Source organism: Bufo gargarizans, chromosome 1 (genome assembly GCF_014858855.1).
Source record: "Bufo gargarizans isolate SCDJY-AF-19 chromosome 1, ASM1485885v1, whole genome shotgun sequence".
NCBI lineage: Eukaryota > Metazoa > Chordata > Amphibia > Anura > Bufonidae > Bufo > Bufo gargarizans.
The window spans coordinates 287,981,626-288,002,051 of record NC_058080.1 but is presented as its reverse complement, the minus strand read 5'-3'; the positions used below and the strand labels follow the sequence as shown (position 1 = coordinate 288,002,051).

At 45.7% G+C, this 20,426-nt stretch overlaps 1 protein-coding gene across 1 annotated transcript in view; it reads left to right on the top strand.

Annotated features, from left to right (window-relative positions):
* Positions 1-20,426, top strand: part of LOC122926685 (neuronal acetylcholine receptor subunit alpha-7-like) — a 384,000-nt gene that overhangs the window by 81,834 nt on the left and 281,740 nt on the right. Inside the window, exon 4 of the mRNA XM_044278149.1 lies at positions 14,070-14,179. Within this exon, the coding sequence (XP_044134084.1) occupies positions 14,070-14,179 (110 nt within the window). The remainder of the gene's footprint in view (positions 1-14,069; positions 14,180-20,426) is intronic.

Below are 20,426 nucleotides of genomic sequence, written 5' to 3'. Positions count from 1 at the left end.
CCAGACCAGCACCTTCCGAGCCTCCTGCAGCATCGGGAGCTGATTCCCCCCCCCCCCCCCCCCCCCTCTGGCTCTACCCAGCAGGTCCAGACGACGGGCAAATCCTCCTGCCGAGTCCACTATTAATGTCCAAGTTCTGGATTATTTATCTAGGGCCCGGCAGGAGGATCATCATGATATGTTTGCCCGTAGTCTGGCCCATTATATGCGGCAGCTACCTCCAGAACGATTATTACGAACGAGAACTTTGGTCGAGATCGTTCTGGAGCTAGCAAATTCCCTAACCGGTCCCTCTGTAATACATGAAGCACTGGAAAATCTGCTCCGCTATGGGCAACTATTTGTCCCCAACAACCCCACAGTTTCCCAGCCATTATAGGACCACCAACAAATGCCCCCCCCCAGGGATCATTATGGCCCACCAATGGCGCCATATGTGCCCCAGATTCAGGGTGAACCCAGCTATGGTCCTCTGGGACCCTCGCCCAGTCAAGCTGGCCCACCACAATGCCTTGGGCCCCCTTCCCAGGCCCAATATTCAAGGGCTCCTTCCCAGAGCCAATATTCTGGCCCCCCTTCCCAGGGCCAATATTCTAGGGCTCCTTCCCAGAGCCAATATTCAGGGCCAAGCTACAAATCAAGCTGGACTTTCACAATACTCAGCCCCTCCTTATCGGGGATCTTCATCGCCATCAAGGCAGTATGTTAATTTATAGAAATTTTGTGATACAAATAATTTTATTTTAATTTAACTGAGAATTTATTTTGACATTGTGTGCAATAAAACACATTTTTCTTTTCAAGTTTCTAATGTAGCAGATTTAATTTTATTGTGCATACACATACACATAACACAATATATAGATAGAAAATTTTTAAGAAACATTTGTAACCACAAAGGACACATATGAAATGTTAATTTTGCACACAAACACTGACGTTCAATACTTTTTATTTTTTAGGGGTTCTTACATCAAAATGTAGGTCCTATGTAATTTTACTAAGTATGTTTTATTACACATATATACAGAACATGTTAGACCAACAAATCTCTACTCCTAGAACACCATATAATCAATATTAACACATTTATTTTACTCAGTATTATACATATAATCATTTTGTAAAAATTCTCTAATTTTGCCACATTTAGCACTGTAAAATGTTATGAAACAAAGTGTAGCTAATAGATAAATTAGGTATTAGTACATATTTCACATACCATGTAGATGAGACTATTTGGTAGCAAAATATGTAAGTTCGCAACCCACGTCAAGGGTCCTCATTATCTTGCAAGTCCATAACTAAACTCAAACCATCCTGGTTAGGAAAATATACTGGCAAACACAAAAGTCCATGAATTGAGGACTACTGCTGAAAAGGAAAAGAACCGATAGGGGACATAAAATAATCCGAAAAAAATCCCTGCACTCTGAGTCCAGCATATCCAGATCGTCCAAGTAGTAAAGTCTCTCTTGGTGATGGTGTACTGTACACTTGGGCGTCTTCATCAGGTGTGGCCTCATAGGTGCGTATGTAGTTATGCAGCCCTACACACGCCTTGATGACCACATTGACATTTTGTGGTGCCAGATGTATTGCCGACTAGAAAACCCGCCATTTATTTGAAAAAATGCCGAATGTGCACTCCACAAACCTTCTGGCTCTACTTAACCGATAATTAAAATTGCGCTTCTTGGCATCCAAACCGCGTCGAGGATAAGGACGCATCAGGTGGCTAGAAAGAGCAAATCCCTCGTCCCCTACAACCACATAAGGCGCTGGTGGCCCAATAGAGCCAGGAAGGTTTGCTGGCTGTGGTACGTCCAGTTGGTTGGACTGAAGCCAGCGACCCATTCTGGAAGCCCTGAAGATGCGAGCATCTGCAGAACTTCCATAGGACCCAATATCTACAATTATAAACCTGTAGTTTATGTCAGCCAAGGCCAACAAAACTACAGAGAAAAACTGCTCATAATTATAGTATTGGGACCCTGAGTTTGGTGGCTTCTTAACACGTATGTGCTTCCTGTCAAGGGCACCAATACAATTAGGAAATTGAGCCCTCTCCTGGAAGCCATGGGCTATATCAAGCCACTGCTGCCTGATTGGTTGTGGCAGCACTGAAGCCTTCAGTGTCAACCAAATGGCGGCACATGTAGCCCGTACCACGCCAGCAATTGTGGTAGTGCCCATTCGAAAAACAAAATGTAAAGACGAAAAAGAATTACCAGTCGCCAGATATCTGAAAAGACAAAAAAATATATAGAATTAGACACTTTCATAGCATATGTTTATAAATCTAGCACATTACTTGACATTATTTAATGGAAAAGTGGCTGGTAAATATAAATGAAACAAGCACATAGTGGTATATTTTTGAAACATATGATTTATATTCTGAGATAAAACTAAATAAGGAATAGCATTTAAGCTTCATAAAGTTCTAGACAATTAACATATACACACACAGGTGAAGTGTCCTCATCATTACAGGCTGCATTTAAATCATTAACCCCTGCGGAACTGGATTCTGGTGGGACTAATCTAACCACACACAGTTTATCACTAAAAATAAAGGAGTTTAAATACAGGTCTACTACATTTACGTACTCAGGCATATAAGATGAAAAGTTTAGAATACATAGGCCATTGACCTAACAACTATGTATTGGAAAACAGGGTGTCATTAAAGTATTTAGTCTGAGAATATATATAGTCTTACCTTAAAGTAATAATAAGCCGTTCTTCAGGTGACACACTCAGCCGCATATTGGTGTCCTGGAAAGTTAAGGAAGGCCGCAACTCCTCCAAGAGACGATCAAACGTAGACACCAACATGCAGCAATAATTGAAGAACTTTGGAGGGTGCGCACGGAGCTCAGCGTACAAGCCAACAAAGATACCTTTGCTGGCACGCAGCGAAAGTATTGGATGCACCCTAATGCGCTTCCTCCGCGGCTCCTCCTCAAGCATTTCTGGCTGCTCTCCAAAACAGCGGGATACCAGTGTCATGGAACCATGAACCAGACGTACAACAGAGATAGGTGGAATAAGAAGGCTTTATTGAAAATCAAGCCGTAGCTAAAGTCCAAACGGATGGCTAAACTGAAGCAGGGTCTTGCGTAGACGGAGGTCAGGAACCAGGAGGGTAGTCAGACGTAGCCAGGATCAGGAACCAACAGGGTAGTCAGACGAAGCCAGGATCGGGAACCAACGGGGTAGTCAGACGAGGCCAGGATCAGGAACCAGAAGCAGCAGCAGTCTTTGAAGCATGTGCACACAGGAGGACCAAGCAAGGAAATGAAGCCACAGACCTTCTATATATATGAGCTAGGCATCCAGCTCCTCCCAGTGGGAAGGAGGAGCCGCAGGGTGGGAGGCTACAAGAAACCCAGAAACCAAGATGGCCGCCAGCACATGTCAAACGAAGGAGAACAGTGAGAAGGTAAGACCATGACAACTAGCCAGTGCAAAAAGACATGGTCAGTGGATGACAGGGTGAAAGTGGACATCCTGCAAAGGATAATCCAATAACAAACATACACACACCAACCAACACACAAACCACTCCACAAAAAAACTGAGCTGTCCAACAAAACTCTGCATGCTGGGGGTATTTATATTGTGTTTGCAGTTACAGGTGAATGTAGTGGATGGATCAGATTTTTTTCACGCACGTAAAAAGCACATGCCATCCGCATGTCACACGTGCGGGAAAAACGCAAGAACGCGACGCAATGGCATACTGAACTGACAGCACTCGCATGAAAAATCGCAAGCTTTTCACTGAATGCATCCGGCCAAAAAACATGACGCCCGTGTGAAAGAGGCCTAAGTCTGGGTCCTGATGAGGTGCACCTGGCGAATTGCTAGATAACCAGGCAGGCAGTGCACTTGCTCTCAGCTTTTTGGGAGAGGGAGAATCCACATCTCTCTGAGAGACACTGAAGGTCCTTTGCAAGGAAACCGCAAGTATCACAGGTTGCTGTTCACACTGTGTGTTTATTTGGTTGGACTTAGGTTAGCTCAGCCACGTCCTAGAGAGGGACCAAATGTTTAGTTAGAGCCTGGACAAGGCTAGGTGTTGTGTTTATGATTTTGTTTTATGCAACCTGTGAAAATAAAACTGGCAGGACATCAGTTTAAATGCACTTCTGTCTCCTGAGTCCTACTTGTGCGTAATAGACTGACTATTCCCCTACCTTTCACTCTTAGAAAGGTGAGCTTGCAAGACGCATTGTCACAATTGGTGGAGGATGCGTCACTTTGATAACCAGCATCTACAGCTGAAAATATGGAGGATATGTTAAAAGCTCTGCTGCAAGCCACTGCAGCCCGGCAACATGCAACCAAAGTGCAGCAAGAATCTAATAGGCAGACGGAGGATCTGATGCGATCTATGGCAATGCAACTTTCTGCTCTAACCGAGATGCAAAACAAGGATCATGCTGTTTTGACTGAGGTGGTGCAGCATCTTTGCAGACCGAAACCCTGGGTCGACTGAAAGTGGCCACATGGGGAAAAGACATATACACTCACCTAAATTATTATTAGGAACACCATACTAATACCCCCTTTTGCCTTCAGAACTGCCTTAATTCTACATGGCATTGATTCAACAAGGTGCTGATAGCATTCTTTAGAAATGTTGGCCCATATTGATAGGATAGCATCTTGCTGTTGATGGAGATTTGAGGGATGCACATCCAGGGCACGAAGCTCCCGTTCCACCACATCCCAAAGATGCTCTGTTGGGTTGAGATCTGGTGACTGTGGGGGCCATTTTAGTACAGTGAACTCATTGTCATGTTCAAGAAACCAATTTGAAATGATTCGAGCTTTGTGACATGGTGCATTATCCTGCTGGAAGTAGCCATCAGAGGATGGGTACATGGTGGTCATGAAGGGATGGACATGGTCAGAAACAATGCTCAGGTAGCCCGTGGCATTTAAACGATGGCCAATTGGCACTAAGGGGCCTAAAGTGTGCCCAGAAAACATCCCCCACACCATTACACCACCACCACCAGCCTGCACAGTGGTAACAAGGCATGATGGACACATGTTCTCATTCTGTTTACGCCAAATTCGGACTCTACCATTTGAATGTCTCAACAGAAATCGAGACTTATCAGACCAGGCAACATTTTTCCAGTCTTTAACAGTCCAATTTTGGTGAGCTTGTGCAAATTGTAGCCTCTTTTTCCTATTTGTAGTGGAGATGAGTGGTACCCGGTGGGGTCTTCTGCTGTTGTAGCCCATCCGCCTCAAGGTTGTGCGTGTTGTGGCTTCACAAATGCTTTGCTGCATACCTCGGTTGTAACGAGTGGTTATTTCAGTCACCGTTGCTCTTCTATCAGCTTAAATCAGTCGGCCCATTCTCCTCTGACCTCTAGCATCAACAAGGCATTTTCGCCCACAGGACTGCCGCATACTGTATGTTTTTCCCTTTTCACGCCATTCTTTGTAAACCCTAGAAATGGTTGTGCGTAAAAATCCCAGTAACTGAGCAGATTGTGAAATACTCAGACCGGCCCGTCTGGCACCAACAACCATGCCAGGCTCAAAATTGCTTAAATCACCTTTCTTTCCCTTTCTAACATTCAGTTTGGAGTTCAGGAGATTGTCTTGACAAGGACCACAACCCTACATGCATTGAAGCAACTGCCATGTGATTGGTTGACTAGATAATCGCATTAATGAGAAATAGAACAGGTGTTCCTAATAATTCTTTAGGTGAGTGTATGTGCTGGGAACTACCTACAAAAAATGGCCGCCACAGATGATGTGGAGGCTTACTTGATGACCTTTGTGCACACCGCTGGGCATAAAGATGGTCACCAGACTAGTGGGTGGGGTTAATAGCCCCTTTTCTGAGTGGAGAGGCTCAGAAGTCTTATTACGATTTGGTTAAGATTACCGTAAGCTTAATGAAGAGATTTTGGCCCATCTGGGAGTCAGTTTGTTGGTTCGGGCCCAAAGAGTGCACCATTGGATTTTTCAGGTAGACAAACGAGCTTGCTCCCAAATGTACGACCTGATACACTTAACCAAGAAGTGGTTACAGCCAAATGTTCTGTCGGCTCCAGAGGTTGTGGAGCGTGTGGTAGTGGACAGATATCTTAGAACCCTTCTGCCCGAACTAAGCAAGTGGGTTACCCATGGTGACCCTAAAAGTGCAGATGTGTTGGTCTCTCTGGTGGAAAGATATGCAGCAGCAGAGGACCTGATACAGAAGTCCCACATAGCACAAGAAAATGCCCGGCAGTGGAGTGCTCCTGCTAGGATGGGGACCTCTAAAAGGGAAGCAAGGTTCAAATCTGAACCCTGGCCGGAACGGTCAGAAAGGTCCAAGATGGACTTACTGAGATCAGAGCCTATTAAACGCTTCTGGTGTAAGGGTCCAGGACATATTGCTGCTAACTGTACTTTAAACTCTGAACCCATGCAGTGTTATATGAGTACTATGCCAAATATGAAACCTATGTTTGCCAAAGTGGTTTGTTATGCTGGGGCCCCTGACAATGTTGATAAACATCTGTGTCCTGTGTCCATAGAGGGGACAGAGATGCAGGCTCTCCTTGATACAGGCAGTATGTTCACATTAGTTATAGCCAGTTTGGTAAACTCCAACAGTCCCAGACGGTAGAGGTCACCTGTATTCATGGTGAAACCTGTGAGTATAATACTGCACTGGTTGTCATAGGAACTATGCTCAAGCGGGTAACCTGTCAAGTAGCGATGATACCCACTCTCATGTATGACATAATACTGGGAGGTATTTTCCTTTTTTGGGGGAATTGTGGGAGAAAAGGTTTAAAGAGCCATCAGTGGTTACGGTTTCTGGAGAAAGGGAAACTGGAGTGACAGAACCTGAGCCTCTTAATGATGTTCTGTCATCTCCAGATAGTGTCACTTTCCCTTTTGATGTAATATCAGGTGACACTGAAGCCACCAATGCAAGTGAGGAGCCAGAGGAGAGGATTAAAAATGTCTTATCAGATATAAAGGTTTCACGTGACAATTTTGCTACAGCACAGCTGAATGACCCTACTCTGGTTCAGGCTTGAGAAAATGTAAAGATAATAAATAGAGTACTGGTTTACCCAGGTGTCACACTTGCTAATCCCCATATAGCGATGCAAAATAACTTGCTGTATCAGATGGACAAACAAGGTGAAGACATCGTAGAACAGCTGATAGTTACCAAGCTATTTAGGCAGATTGTCTTGGCTCTAGCACATGGTCATTTGTTGGGGGCACATCTTGGGATGGAAAAGACAAAAGAACATATTTTAATGCGTTTCTTTTGGCCTGGGCACGTAGCAGATGTTTGGGATTACTGTGCGTCCTGTCCCGAGTGGCAGTATACAGCCCCTTCCCCTAAGATTCGAAGCCCACTGTTGCTCTTACCCATTGTGGAAGTGCCATTTGAATGGATAGCTATGGATCTGGTAGGCCCTATTGTGAAATCAGCTTGGGGACATCAGTACATACTGGTGATCCTAAACTACCCCACCAGATATCCAGAAGCTATTCCGTTAAGAAATATGGCTGCAAAGACCATAGCCAAAGAGCTGGTCCAGGTATTTAGTAGGGTTGGGATCAGTAAAGAGATCTTAACGGATCAGGGCACCCCATTTATGTCCAGGGTGACCAAAGAATTATGTCGGCTATTTAGAGTGAAGCATTTTCAAACATCAGTCTACCATCTCCAAACTGATGGGTTGGTGGAAAGATTCAATAAAACCCTGAAAAACATGTTGAGAAAAGTGATTGCAAAGGATGGGAGGGATTGCCTACTTCCTTATTTAATGTTTGCCATACGGGAAGTACCGCAATCGTCGTGGTTTTCACCTTTTGCATGGCACCTGTATGGCAGGCAACCCAGAGGGCTACTTGACATGGCTAAAGAAACATAGAAGCAGGAATCTACCCCTTACCACTGTGTAATTGAGCATGTATCGCTGATGCAGGACCGGATCAAGGCAGTCATGCCCTTGGTTGGGGAACATATGCAGCAAGCCCAACAGTCTCAAAGTAGAATCTAAAACAGGGGTGCGAAACTTTGTCATTTTAATCCAGGGAATTGGGTGCTTGTGTTAATACCCACAGTAGAGAGCAAATTCTTAGCAAAATGGCAAGGGCCCTCCACAATTAATAAAAAAGCCCAGAAAGAGAAAACTAGAACAGAACTATCATATTAACTTGATAAAGCCCTGGAAAGATAGGAAATCTCTGGTTGTAAACTCTGTTCCAAAATGCTCCACCTTACCTGAAGTTAGAATTGCCAAGTCCTTATTCCCACATCAAAAACAAGAATCGCAGGAATTCGTAATGAGAAATAAAGACTTTTTCTCAGAACTGCCAGGCCTCAATGATGTGAGAAAACATGATATTGTCACAGAACCCAGTGTTAAGGTGAAGGTGAAGCCCTACCGTGTGCCTGAAGCGAGACGCGAGATCATTACCCAGGAGATTAAAAAAATGTTAGACCTAGGGGAAATAGAAAATTCCATAAGTGAGTGGTCTAGTCCCATAGTTTTAATCCCCAAACCTGATGGGTCCATCAGGTTCTGCAATGAATATCGCCAGTTAAACTCTGTCTCAAAGTCTGATGCCTACCCACTGTCGAGAGTGGACAAGCTAATAGAAAAGCTGGGTAGCACTTGGTACATAACAGCAATGGACTTAACTAAAGGGTACTGGCAAATTCCGCTAACTGAAAGGGCAAAGTCAAAGACTGCCTTTTCTGCACCTAGCGGTCATTTCCAGTACACCAGGTTGCCATTTGGCCTACATGGGACATCGGCAACATTTCAGCAAAAGATGGATAGGATTCTAAAACCCCATATTAGTTATGCATCAGCGTATCTTGATGATGTAGTAATATACAGTGGCGAATAGGAATCCCACCTACAAAAAGTGCAGACTGTGGTGGATTCACTAAGGCTCCTTTCACACTAGCGTTCGCTGGTCCGCTCGTGAGCTCCGTTTGAAGGAGCTCACGAGCGGACCCGAACGCTTCCGTCCAGCCCTGATGCAGTCTGAATGGAGCGGATCCGCTCAGACTGCATCAGTCTGGCGGCGTTCAGCCTCTGCTCGCCTCCGCACGGACAGGCGGACAGCTGAACGAGGCTATTTTCACACTTAGCTGTTATATGCTAAAAATAATGCAGACGGATCCGTTCTGAACGGAGCCTCCGTCTGCATTATTATGAGCGGATCCGTTCAGAACGGATCCTCCCGAACGCTAGTGTGAAAGTAGCCTAAGACAGGCAGGTCTCACGGCAAACCCAAGCCATCAGCTTGGAAGAAGCCAGGTATTTGGGCTACACCATTGGGCAGGGTTTACTCAAACCACAGTTAAAGAAACGGAAGCAATACAAAACTGGCCTAGACCTCTAAACAAAAAGCAAGTGAGGTTGTTTCTGGGAATTGCAGGGTATTATTGAAGATTTATCCCCAATTTTGCATCTATGGCGGTTCCTTAAACGGACCTTACGAAAGGGAAGAGTTCTGTGATGATAAAGTGAACCCCAGATGCAGAGAGTTCCAGTCCCTGAGGCAAGCCCTGTGTTTCAGCCGGTACTGATATGTCCAGATTTTCAAAAACCCTTCTCGGTGCAAACCGATGCTTCTGATGCAGGGTTAGGAGCAGTGTTGTCACTAATAATTGATGGGGAAGAACACCCTGTCTTATACATAAGTTGAAAGCTGAATGACCATAAAAATAGGTATACCACTGTGGAGAAAGAGGCTTTGGCCATTAAGTGGGCCCTAGACTCTCTCAAATACTATCTGCTTGGAAGAGAGTTCATCCTCATCACAGACCATACACCCAGGGGCGTAGCTATAGGGGGTGCAGAGGTAGCAGTCGCTACCGGGCCCAGGAGCCTGAGGGGGCCCAAAGACCCTTGTGCAACATAAGAAGACACCAGTATTATAGAAAGATACCAGTATTATAGAAAGTGCATGCTGGTCAAGTTATAGCTCTGGCTGGAGAGAAATGGTTAGGTCAAGAATTTGGCATGGGGGGGCTGGGGGGGTCTACTGTTTAAATTTTTTGGCAGCATGAAGGCTATGTGCTTCCCTAGCCACAAAACAAGGGGGGGGGGGGCAAGCTGAACCCTTGGACCAGGGCCCATGAGCCTTTAGCTACGCCCCTGCATACACCTCTGAAGTGGATGAAGAATAACAAGGAAAAGAATAGTAGGGTTACCAGGTGGTTTCTGTCCCTCCCGTCTTTTAAGTTCACAGTACAGAACCGAGCAGGCAGTCTCCAAGGAAATGTGGATAGTTTGTCTCATACTTACTGTTTGTTGAGCCAGGGTGCTCCAACCCATGTGCAAAGGGCAGGGGGGAATGTGGTGTCTCACATGGTGAAGTAGGGTGTATATGTGTCTCCCAGGTTCCTAACATATGCTGAGGCAAGCTATTTAGGAAAGGGTTAAAACCTAAGCTTAGGTCCTGATGAGGTGCACCTGGCGAGTTGCTAGATAACCAGGCTGGCAGTGCACTTGCTTTCAGATTTATGGGAGAGGGAGAATCCACATCTCTCTGAGAGACACTGAAGGTCCTGTGCAAAGAAACCGCAAGTATCACAGGGTGCGATGGCCTTGCAGATCGCACGGCGGTCGTTTCACGGCGAACTTTGCTCGTTAGCTGTTCGGTGAACATGTGGCGATGTCCACCGGTGCCATATTCTTTGCATTGTGCAGAACTTTGACGCATGACACATTCATCAGGTGGGACGGGAAAGACCAATTGAGATGTTTCAGCACATAGACACACCCCCTACCCTATAAATAAACCCGATCTGGCCGCCATTATACATTTCGTTTTTTGCCAGTATAGGGAGAGGTTGCTGTGTGGAGCAGGGACAGACTGTTAGAGACACCAAACGCTAGCTAAAAGGGACACAAAAGTCCTTTTAAGGCCTGGTATAGGTGTTCTATCCATAGGTGTGACATACTGAGGGGTGTGATATACTTATAATATACTTTCTAACATAGAAAGTATATTATAGTGCATTTGTATTGTGCAGCAATTGTGTGCGGTTCTGCTGCGATACTGCAGCTATATAGATGGACAAACGCTATTGGAATAACTAATTGCAACTGGTGTGCTTTGCCAGTTGCCCCCCAACAAATCTGATTGAGGCAGGGGTGTGATATACCCATAATATAATTTCAATATAGTGCATTCGTATTGTGCAGCATTTGTGTGCAGTTCTCCTAAGATACCGCAGCTATACAGAGGGACAAACATAATTGGAACAACTAATTGCAACTGGTGTGATATAACAGTTGCCCCCCAAAAAATCTGATTGAGGCAGGGGTGCGATATACCTAGAATATAATTTCTATGTAGTGCATTTGTATTGGCAGCTATACAGAGGAACAAACACTATTGGAACAACTAATTGCAACTGGTGTGGTTTACCAGTTGCCCCCCAACAAACCTGATTGAGGCAGAGGTGTGATATACCGATAATATAATTTCAATATAGTACATTCGTATTGTGCAGCATTTGTGTGCGGTTCTCCTAACATACCGCAGCTATACAGAGGGACAAACATAATTGGAACAACTAATTGGAACTGGTGTGATATACCAGTTGGCCCCCCAAAAAACTGATTAAGGGGTTCGATATACCTGCTTCCACAAATACATCTCTTAGATAGGGACTTTGTCACAGTGTCATTTTGAAAATAACAGACAAAGGAAGAGGCAGGCTATTCCACAGGGGTGGTAGGGGTCGGGCAGGTGCACCAGGCCAGAGCTTAAGTGGGAAGTTGGAGAAGGTGCGATTACATCAAAGGACGCACTAGAGTTGGTTCAGTGGCTCACTCAGCCTTCCGCTTCTGCACCCTCCTCATCCTCTGTATCTGCACCCTCCTCATTCTCTGCTGTGTGCACCCCCAAATATACCACCACCACCATAGCCCCTCTACTCAAGTCAGAGGAATTATTTTCCCAACCATTCCCAGACCTTACCGATATGCAGCCATTTTTGGCATCGGATGAGAAGGAGGAGGTAGCAACGGCCGCCACCCAGCGGTCTGATGACAGTATCTAGATCAGTGCCAAGTACCCAAGGAGGGTGGTCCCTGCTGTTGCTGCCTACTCAGAGATCTCTAATGTCAGTGGTGGTGAAGGTGACAATGATGACGTGTTGATGGACGTCACGTGGGTGCCCACAAGAGAGGAAGAGGAGGGGAGTTCAGAGGGAGAGATGGAGCAGTAGGTAAGGAGGAGAAGCAGGCAGAACTCGCAGTGCACAGGAGGCAAAAAGCAGACTGCAAATGTATTGCACTCCCAGGACGTTGGCACATGGCTTTGCAGTGTGGGCTTTTTTTTAACTTGTCAGCTGCTGATAACAGTGTTGCCATCTGCAGCCTGTGCTGTCAACGCATTAGTCACTGTAAGCCCAACACTCACCTAGGGACGACCTCCTTAAGAAGGCACCTGGCCTCCCATCACCGAGCCCAGAGGAAGCAACGCCATCAGAACCCACAAAGCCACACTCTAGGTGCTCCACGTCCTGCCTCTTCTCCTTCTCCTCTCTCCTCCCATTTGTCCTCCACCTTCCGCCGTGCATCATCACGTTCATCTGGCACAAGGCAGGCTTCTGTGGCCCAAATGTTTGAGCATAAAAAAAGATGACTCCGGATAATCATCTTGTCCGATGGCTGACCGCTTGCTTGTCAGAACTGCTAGCCCGACAACTGCTGCCATATAAATTGGTGGACTCGGAGGCCTTTAGAAAATTTGTGGCCATTGGCACACCGCAATGGAAGGTCCCCGAAAGGAAATATTTCTCCCAGAAGGGCATCCCTGAACTATATGGCCACGTTCAGCGGCAAGTTAATATATCTCTTCCACACAGTATCAGTGCCAAGATAGATCTGACCACAGACACGTGGTCTAGCAAACACGGGCAGGGAAGCTACATAACGTTTACTGCCCACTGTGCGAACCTTCTGACAGCCGTCAAGCATGTAACCCATCGATTTGGTGTTACCGCCACGGATTGCATTCAGGCCTGCCTCTTCTTCTCCTCCTCCTCCTCCTACTTGCGGTTCGTGAACATTTGATAGCATTCACGCGATCCCATCACTAATCACAGGTTGCTGTTCAGACTGTGTGTTTATTTGTTTGGATTGAGTTTAGCTTAGCCACCAGGGCCGGACTGGCCTGCCGGGATACCGCGGCCATGGTGACAAGTGGGGGCGGCCGGTGGCAGGGCACAGCAGGAGATGAGCGCTTCCATTGGGGAAGCTCTCATCTCCATATTCATCTGTATCGCCGTCCTCAGGACCAGATGTCTATGCTGCGGCAGGGGAGGGAGAGGTGTGTCCCTCCTGTTCCTGTGATAGGCTGCCAGCACTAGGCCGCACAAGCGGTCAAAGACCGATCAGATTTGCAATTAATGCATTCTGAATGGATAAGGATCAGCTCAGAATACATCAGTTTGGCTCAGTTTGGCTCCATTTCGCCCTGAACTGATCTCACAAACGGAAACCAAAACGCCAGTGTGAAAGTAGCCTAACACTCTGATGTCCAACTGACACAGGACAGGAAGTCAGTTATTCTCTATTAATTCCTATGAGCCTAACATTGAGGCTCCCATAGGAATACATAGAGAAACTGTCTTCCTGTCCACACATAAGATGATGTGTTATTTGGGTAGTCAGAGAGCAGGTCAAATGATACAGCTGAGAATCAGAAGGGAGGTTATAACTCACAAATACAGTCACTGGTAAGAAGGTTACATTCACTACAGTTTACATCACATACCTTTATAACAGGTCAGAGAATAAAAAAAAATTGTGAGAGTGCTTTTTTAATGGTAGATGTGTATACATACAGTTGTTACCTCTAGCTATACATTTGATGGTTCCACCAAACAATGTATGTGGTATAAACATAGCCAAAGTTGTACTGTAATTTATTGCTAGAAATAAGATCAGTATGAACAAATATGACAATAACCTATAACTAAAATGCAAATTAATGGGCTGTACATAGAAATTACTAGTTCTGTATTGCTTATTCAACAGTACTGGAATGACTTCTATTTGACATGGGACCAAGCAGAGTATCCTGGAGTGCAAACTCTTCGTTTTCCTTCTGATCAAATTTGGGTTCCTGATATTCTGTTATACAACAGGTAAATTATATTTTGGCATGGTAGTTTTCTCCTATAATGAAGCATATCTGTGTTTAAGGCATTTTCTCATGAACAAAACACCTGTCTATATGCTACATTAGGGTAAAAGGCTGTCATGAAGAAGATTCCCCTCTATGAGCCAGAACAACCACATGCTTTATAACAGCCATATGAATGGTCACCATGTATTAAGACATTGCAGGGGGCAGCAAGTTAGAGCTTGTGCAATGGAGTCAAAGAATCAAGCAGTCTTTGGGAGGAAGTTTTGTTTGTAAAATTCACAATTTAAAGGGGTTCTGCAGTTTGTTTAAACGACTAGTATCAACTGGTCTGGGCGCAGCTAAGCTCTGTTCACTTGAATGGAGCTTAGCCCCGCCCAGGCCAGTTGATACTAGTTGTGACATCACTGGGCCAGCGGTAAACAGTGAGAAGGCTGCGGTGCTGCTGGAGCGCCGCTGCCTCCTCAAACAGCTGATCGGTGGGGGTCCCAGGTGTCGGACCCCCGCCGGTCAGATGCTGATGATCTATCCAGAAGATAGATAATCAGTTTAAACAAACTGCAGAACCCCTTAAAATGTCTGCATTCCTGTATATGCAACAGTTTTTTCTTAATTTTGGAATTACATTTATATGATACTGGTATGTCCTGGTAGATGGCATTTGTTATTGACAAACATATAAGATCTGCATGAATGTGGTAATAAGCACATCAAATATGGTAAGTTAACAATTATCATTCTAGCCTCTTGAAAATGTGTGAAGTAAATTTAGTGACTGAAGTACATTTTAACCCCTTAGTGACATAACAAATTTTAGCCTTAACATAGTTCTCCTCTGTGTTCCAGCCAGGGGTCAAGTACTGGGGAAAAAAAGTGTGTGAACTCACCCAAGATCCACTGTTCAGGCATAATTTGTCTCTTTCATATTATAAGCTCCCCTTATATATAATTTACTTACAGTTCTGAAGACTCAGGGGTGCTGGCAGGCTTGGCATCAGGGGTGCTGGCTGGCTTGGCCGGGCAGAAGAATTGTGGGAAACTGTGAGGCCTTTTTTTCTCCAAGCTGTTTCGTAAAAAAAAATTTTTTTATTACACCTCAGGTCAGACCACTAATCAGACCCCCAATGTTAATCAGACCTCAGCTAACAGCCCCAATAAGATCCCCAATGTTAATAAGACCCCAATAAGACCTCAGATCACACCTCAGCTCAGACTCCAATATGAATGACCCCCAATCAGACCTCAGATAAGAGCCCGATGCCTCATAAAGCCCCCAGTAGCCTCATAGCAGCCCCCAGTAGCCTCATCATCAGCCCCCAGTAGCCTCATCATCAGCCCCCAGTAGCCTCATCATCAGCCCCCAGTAGCCTCTCCATCAGCCCCCAGTAGCCTCTCCATCAGCCCCCAGTAGCCACTCCATCAGCCCCCAGTAGCCTCTCCATCAGCTCCAGTAGTCTCTCCATCAGCCCCAGTAGTCTCTCCATCAGCCCCCAGTAGTCTCTCCATCAGCCCCCAGTCAGTGCCTCTCCATCAGCCTCATAAAATATAAAATAAAAAAACACTTACCCTCTCCTGCTCCTGGACACCGCCGCTCCACTCCTCCTATGCAATCTGCATCCTGCTGTCGCTGTGCTGTGAAGGCTGCGCACAGCGTGAGATCACAGAGCGCCTCAGCCCTCATGCCTGTGCGCAGCCCTGGACCAGGAAGCGGTGAGTACAAAGCCTTCACCGCTTCCTGGTCCTTTTGCCCAGCGTTAAAGATGGGCCTGAAAGGGAACGGCGTTCCTGCTATGAAAAAAGTGCAGGAACGCCGTTCCTGCAGGACTCAAAACCTGGTTCCAGCAGTCATCAATTTTATTTTTTTCTTCAGTGTAGCTGTATGAGACCTTACATTTTATAGGACAATTTGTAGTTTTTTTTCAGGAACCATTTTGGGGTATAGTGTATTAAATAACTTTATTTTTAGGATGAGATTTTATTTTTATTTATTTTATTAATTTTATTTATTAAGTTTTTTTATTTAATTTTACAATAAGATAAAAAATAGCAATTTTAACATTATTTTGTGGGATTTATTTTTACAGCGTTCAATGTGTGGTTTAAATAACATAACTTTATTCTGTGGGTCCCGATTATGATGATTGCCAAGTTTATATCTTTTATTTTATTTATTTTTTCCATTTTTCTGTAAATGAAGAGCCAGCCAAACTTTTTTTGTAAAAACCTCAAGTTTCTACAGTTTGCTGCAATAACTGCATTAACATAGTAGTTTTATTCCATTCATTATTATGTAAATATGCCATACAGTTTTAGTGAACGTGTTATATTCTAATGACTACCATTGTAAATTGTCAATACCAGAGTGTAGTGTTTGTAGAAGGGGAAGGACATTTAATTGTGCCTTTGTCTTTAAATTACAAAAAAGAAACACTTATCATTTTGTTAGTAGAATTTAATAATCTCTGTACCAAACCTGTAACTTTTCATTTATAGGCCTCATAATATGTCTAATGAATAGAAGGGTTGATGCCTCATCATCCGAGAGTTAGAATGTGGATTCAAACAGCAGCATTATCTGTCCATTAGGTAGTAATAATAGTAATGTTAGCAGCAGGCCACAGTTCTCCTTGGACTGTGTGGCTCATTCCTTACAGTCACAGCAGGATGGTGTAGTTGTCACCATTGCGTACAACATATCTTGGTGCCAGAGGTTACAGCATTTCTCCTGCTTCTCCTCCATGTATCATCTCTGTCTTCACTAATCGCTACTTGTGGGACACTTTTTTTTCCCTAAGATGAGGCAACAAAACCCCATGTGCTATGGAAGATACTTGTGTGAGAAGCATCAGCTTCAGCGTTTGGACTGCCATGAGGAAGTGGTTCAGGTGGAGGTGTTGGACCCCATGCATAGCTGTGTTGTTGGTGGAAGTAGTAGTGGCACTTGTAGCCACAGTGGTGGTGGTTGGGGCAGTGGAACCACAGTAGCACTTGGGGCAAATGCACTGCAGGAAATTTGGAGGGGGCCCCAAGAGGCCCACAATGACATATCACAATCTGAAAAAAGTGGCAGGGAGGATGAAGACTATGATTATTGTGCGTTGGACAGGACCTGCGAGCTGGATCAGCGTTGTTGTAGAAATATTAATAGTTGTAATCAGCTCGCATTAAAGTTTGTGTAAGGAAAAAGGTAAATCCCTCTTCCCTCAGCCGCAGTCAGAGACAGACCCAGGTGCTACCATCTTGATTGAATTCTGAGCAACTCCATGATGCGGAGGAGGTGAAATCAGAGGAGGGTGGTCCAAACAACCCAAAAACTGACCGGGTTAGATATGCTTCCATTGTGCTCACCTATAGAACTGGTGATGATGCTGATACTGTGGGAACAGGTGCAAAACGTGCCAGACCTAGGCCAAGCACAGCTGCCCCAAGCTCTGTGCAGGTATCTACAGTATGGTGTTTTTTCTCCACAAGGCCAGCACATAAAACCACTGCCATGTGCAAGATCTACAGGATGAAAATAAGCCATGGGTGTTCAAACACAAACACAGGTACTAGGACTCTATTGCAGCACATGAGGCAGAGTTACCACATCCTGTGAAAAAAATAGAACTGGCCAGTATTCCGAATCGGTACAAGTCTGTCCGCCTTCTTCCAGTCTTCTTTGTGCAAAGTAGGCCACTTTCCCAAGCAGTGCAGTGTCCTTGTCATCAGCAGCTTTTTCTCCTGCTCAAACTCCTCATCCTTCTTGCCCTCCATTTAATCGTGAGACATGCAGAAAGGAATGTGTGGCCATGAGAAATCTAATCGCAACCAGCAATTGGCTTGTGTACAAGCTGAACACTCTCCTAGCCAAGTTTTGGTGGTGTAGTTCCATCCATACCACTTAGTTGTGGTAATTGTGGTGCAGTTCCGCACCTTCCCAAAAATTAAATCCAGCAGGTATTTCTAGCTCTGTACAGCTGACAGACTTAAAAACTTTTATTTTGCTAAGTAGAAGCTCAGGGGAAGATCATTAGAAGTGTAGGGAAAGGATAGGGAGGAATTATTCCAGACTATAAAAGCAGAACCGGGTCCAATAGGGGAGTGTACAGCCTGGGAAATAGGAACAATCCTATTACACCTTGCTGCACTGACTGGGGATTCAAATTGCCATCATACTGCTGCATTCAGGTTTGCAATAGATAATACCTTTTGTAATTCCAGCAAACCTTTCTTGTTATTGGGGCGCAAGTGCTGTGTGATACAGCCATTAACAGGGTGTATTACTAGGAAATATTTATTTGTCTTATTAGCCCTTGTGCTGTGCAGTTATATGTTGTAAAGCCTTTTTTGGCGTGTATTAGTGGACAAAAAAGGGGCTTATTAGCCATTATGTGGGGAAGTGATAAAAGTACAGCCTTTTTTGGCATATATTAGTGTGGGGGGGGGGGGAAGTATTACCATATTTTTCGCACTACAAGGCTCACCGGCCCATAAGACGCACCAAGGTTTTAGAGGAGGACAATAAGAAAAAAATATTTTCCATTACACCTTAGGTCAGAACAGCAGTCAGACCCTTACTGTTAATCAGACCTCAGCTGACATCCCCAATCAGACCCCCAATATTAATAAGACCCTCAATCAGACCTCATATCAGCCCCCCAATACTATATATCAGCCCCCCAGCCTCATATATTAGCCCCCCCAGCCTCATATATCAGCCTCCCAGCCTCATATATCAGCCCCCAGCCATCAGCGCAAATAAAATAAATAAACCACTTACCTCACCTCTCTCTTCTTCCTGGTCCTCAGCTGTTGGCTGTGAAGGCTGCGCATGGCGTGAGGTCACACTGTGCGCAGCCCAAACAGGGTGCTAAGGAGCCCAAAGAGACTGACTGCTGGAAAACACACAGTACTTGCATCAGCAATAAATAAGTTAAGCACATGTGTGTACAGTGGCGGATCCAGAGCCTGGTCTCAGGAGGGGCACTTCCAGAATATTTTCTGTCCGCCGCCACAAAACAATTGTACTTATAGAACAGACTACACAGTGTAGCGGCATGGGCGTAGGGATCACCATAGCAGCCATAGCAATGGCTATGGGGCCCTACGCCACTGGGGGCCCGGGCTGCCTGCTGAGGATTATTATAATTTTTTTAATTCATGTGGTATAGCTACAGGGGTCGCAGGCCCCTCCAGGACAGACAGAGGAAGCTCTATCTGCAGGGCCTGTAGGTTGTGGACAGTGCGATAGGGGGAGGCTGGAGGCAGAGAGGCGTACCTGCAGTGAGGAGAGGGAGTGGTCCCGCTCCCAGTCTGGGCGGCAGTCCTACTGGCCGGAAGTGGAAGAGGTACAGCAAAGCTGCGTGCTGCTGGCTGCTGGGCCTGGCAGCACTGCTGGAGTGTGGGCGCGCAGACGTTCAAGTGGCTGTGAGGTGAGAGCTGGCTGACTCTGGGACTGGTAAAATTTACTCTGGAGTCCTGGACCATTATATCTAGGGAGGAGGGGGGAGCAGGACCCTGGAGGTCTGGACCAGTACATTTAAGGAGAAGGGGGAGCAGGACCTGGAGGTATGGTCTGGACCATTTTATAGGGGGGAACACGACACTGGACCATTATATCTTGGGAGGAGGGGGAGCAGGACCCTGGAGGTCTGGACCATTATATTTAGGGGGAAGCAGGACCCTGGAGGTCTAGACCAATTTATTGAGGGGGGAGCTGCAGGATCTCCAAGGTCTAAACCATTAAATTGTGGGGGGGAGCAGGACACTTCATGTCTGGACCATTATATCTCGGGACTGGCGGTGGGAGATTTAGGATGGGTGTGGGGGTGGGAGGTCTTGGAGGAGTATGGGGGTGCTGGGGTGGGAGGTACTGGAGGGGTGTTTGGGTGGCAGCTCTGGAAGGGGTGGGAGGTCTGAGAGGTATGTGGGGGTGGGAGATCCGGGAGGGGGGCCCATACATTTGTTTGCTATGGGGCCCAGTCATTTGTAGCTACGCCCCTGTGTAGCGGTATACAGAATATTGTGTGGCACAGTGTATAGTATATGTGTATAACAAACATATTTCATAGTTCCCCCATAATGTGCCAGTATGAAATGCCCTATATATAGTGCCCCAGTAGATGCCCTAAGTGTCCCCCACTAGGCCTGCAGCCTATCAGAGGAAGGGAAAGGGACACGCCTCTCCGTCCTCTGCCCTGCCGCACTAACACACCGCCGCCCCCAACTTCTGAGCAGCTTGGGGGGGGGGGGCAATTGCCCCGTTG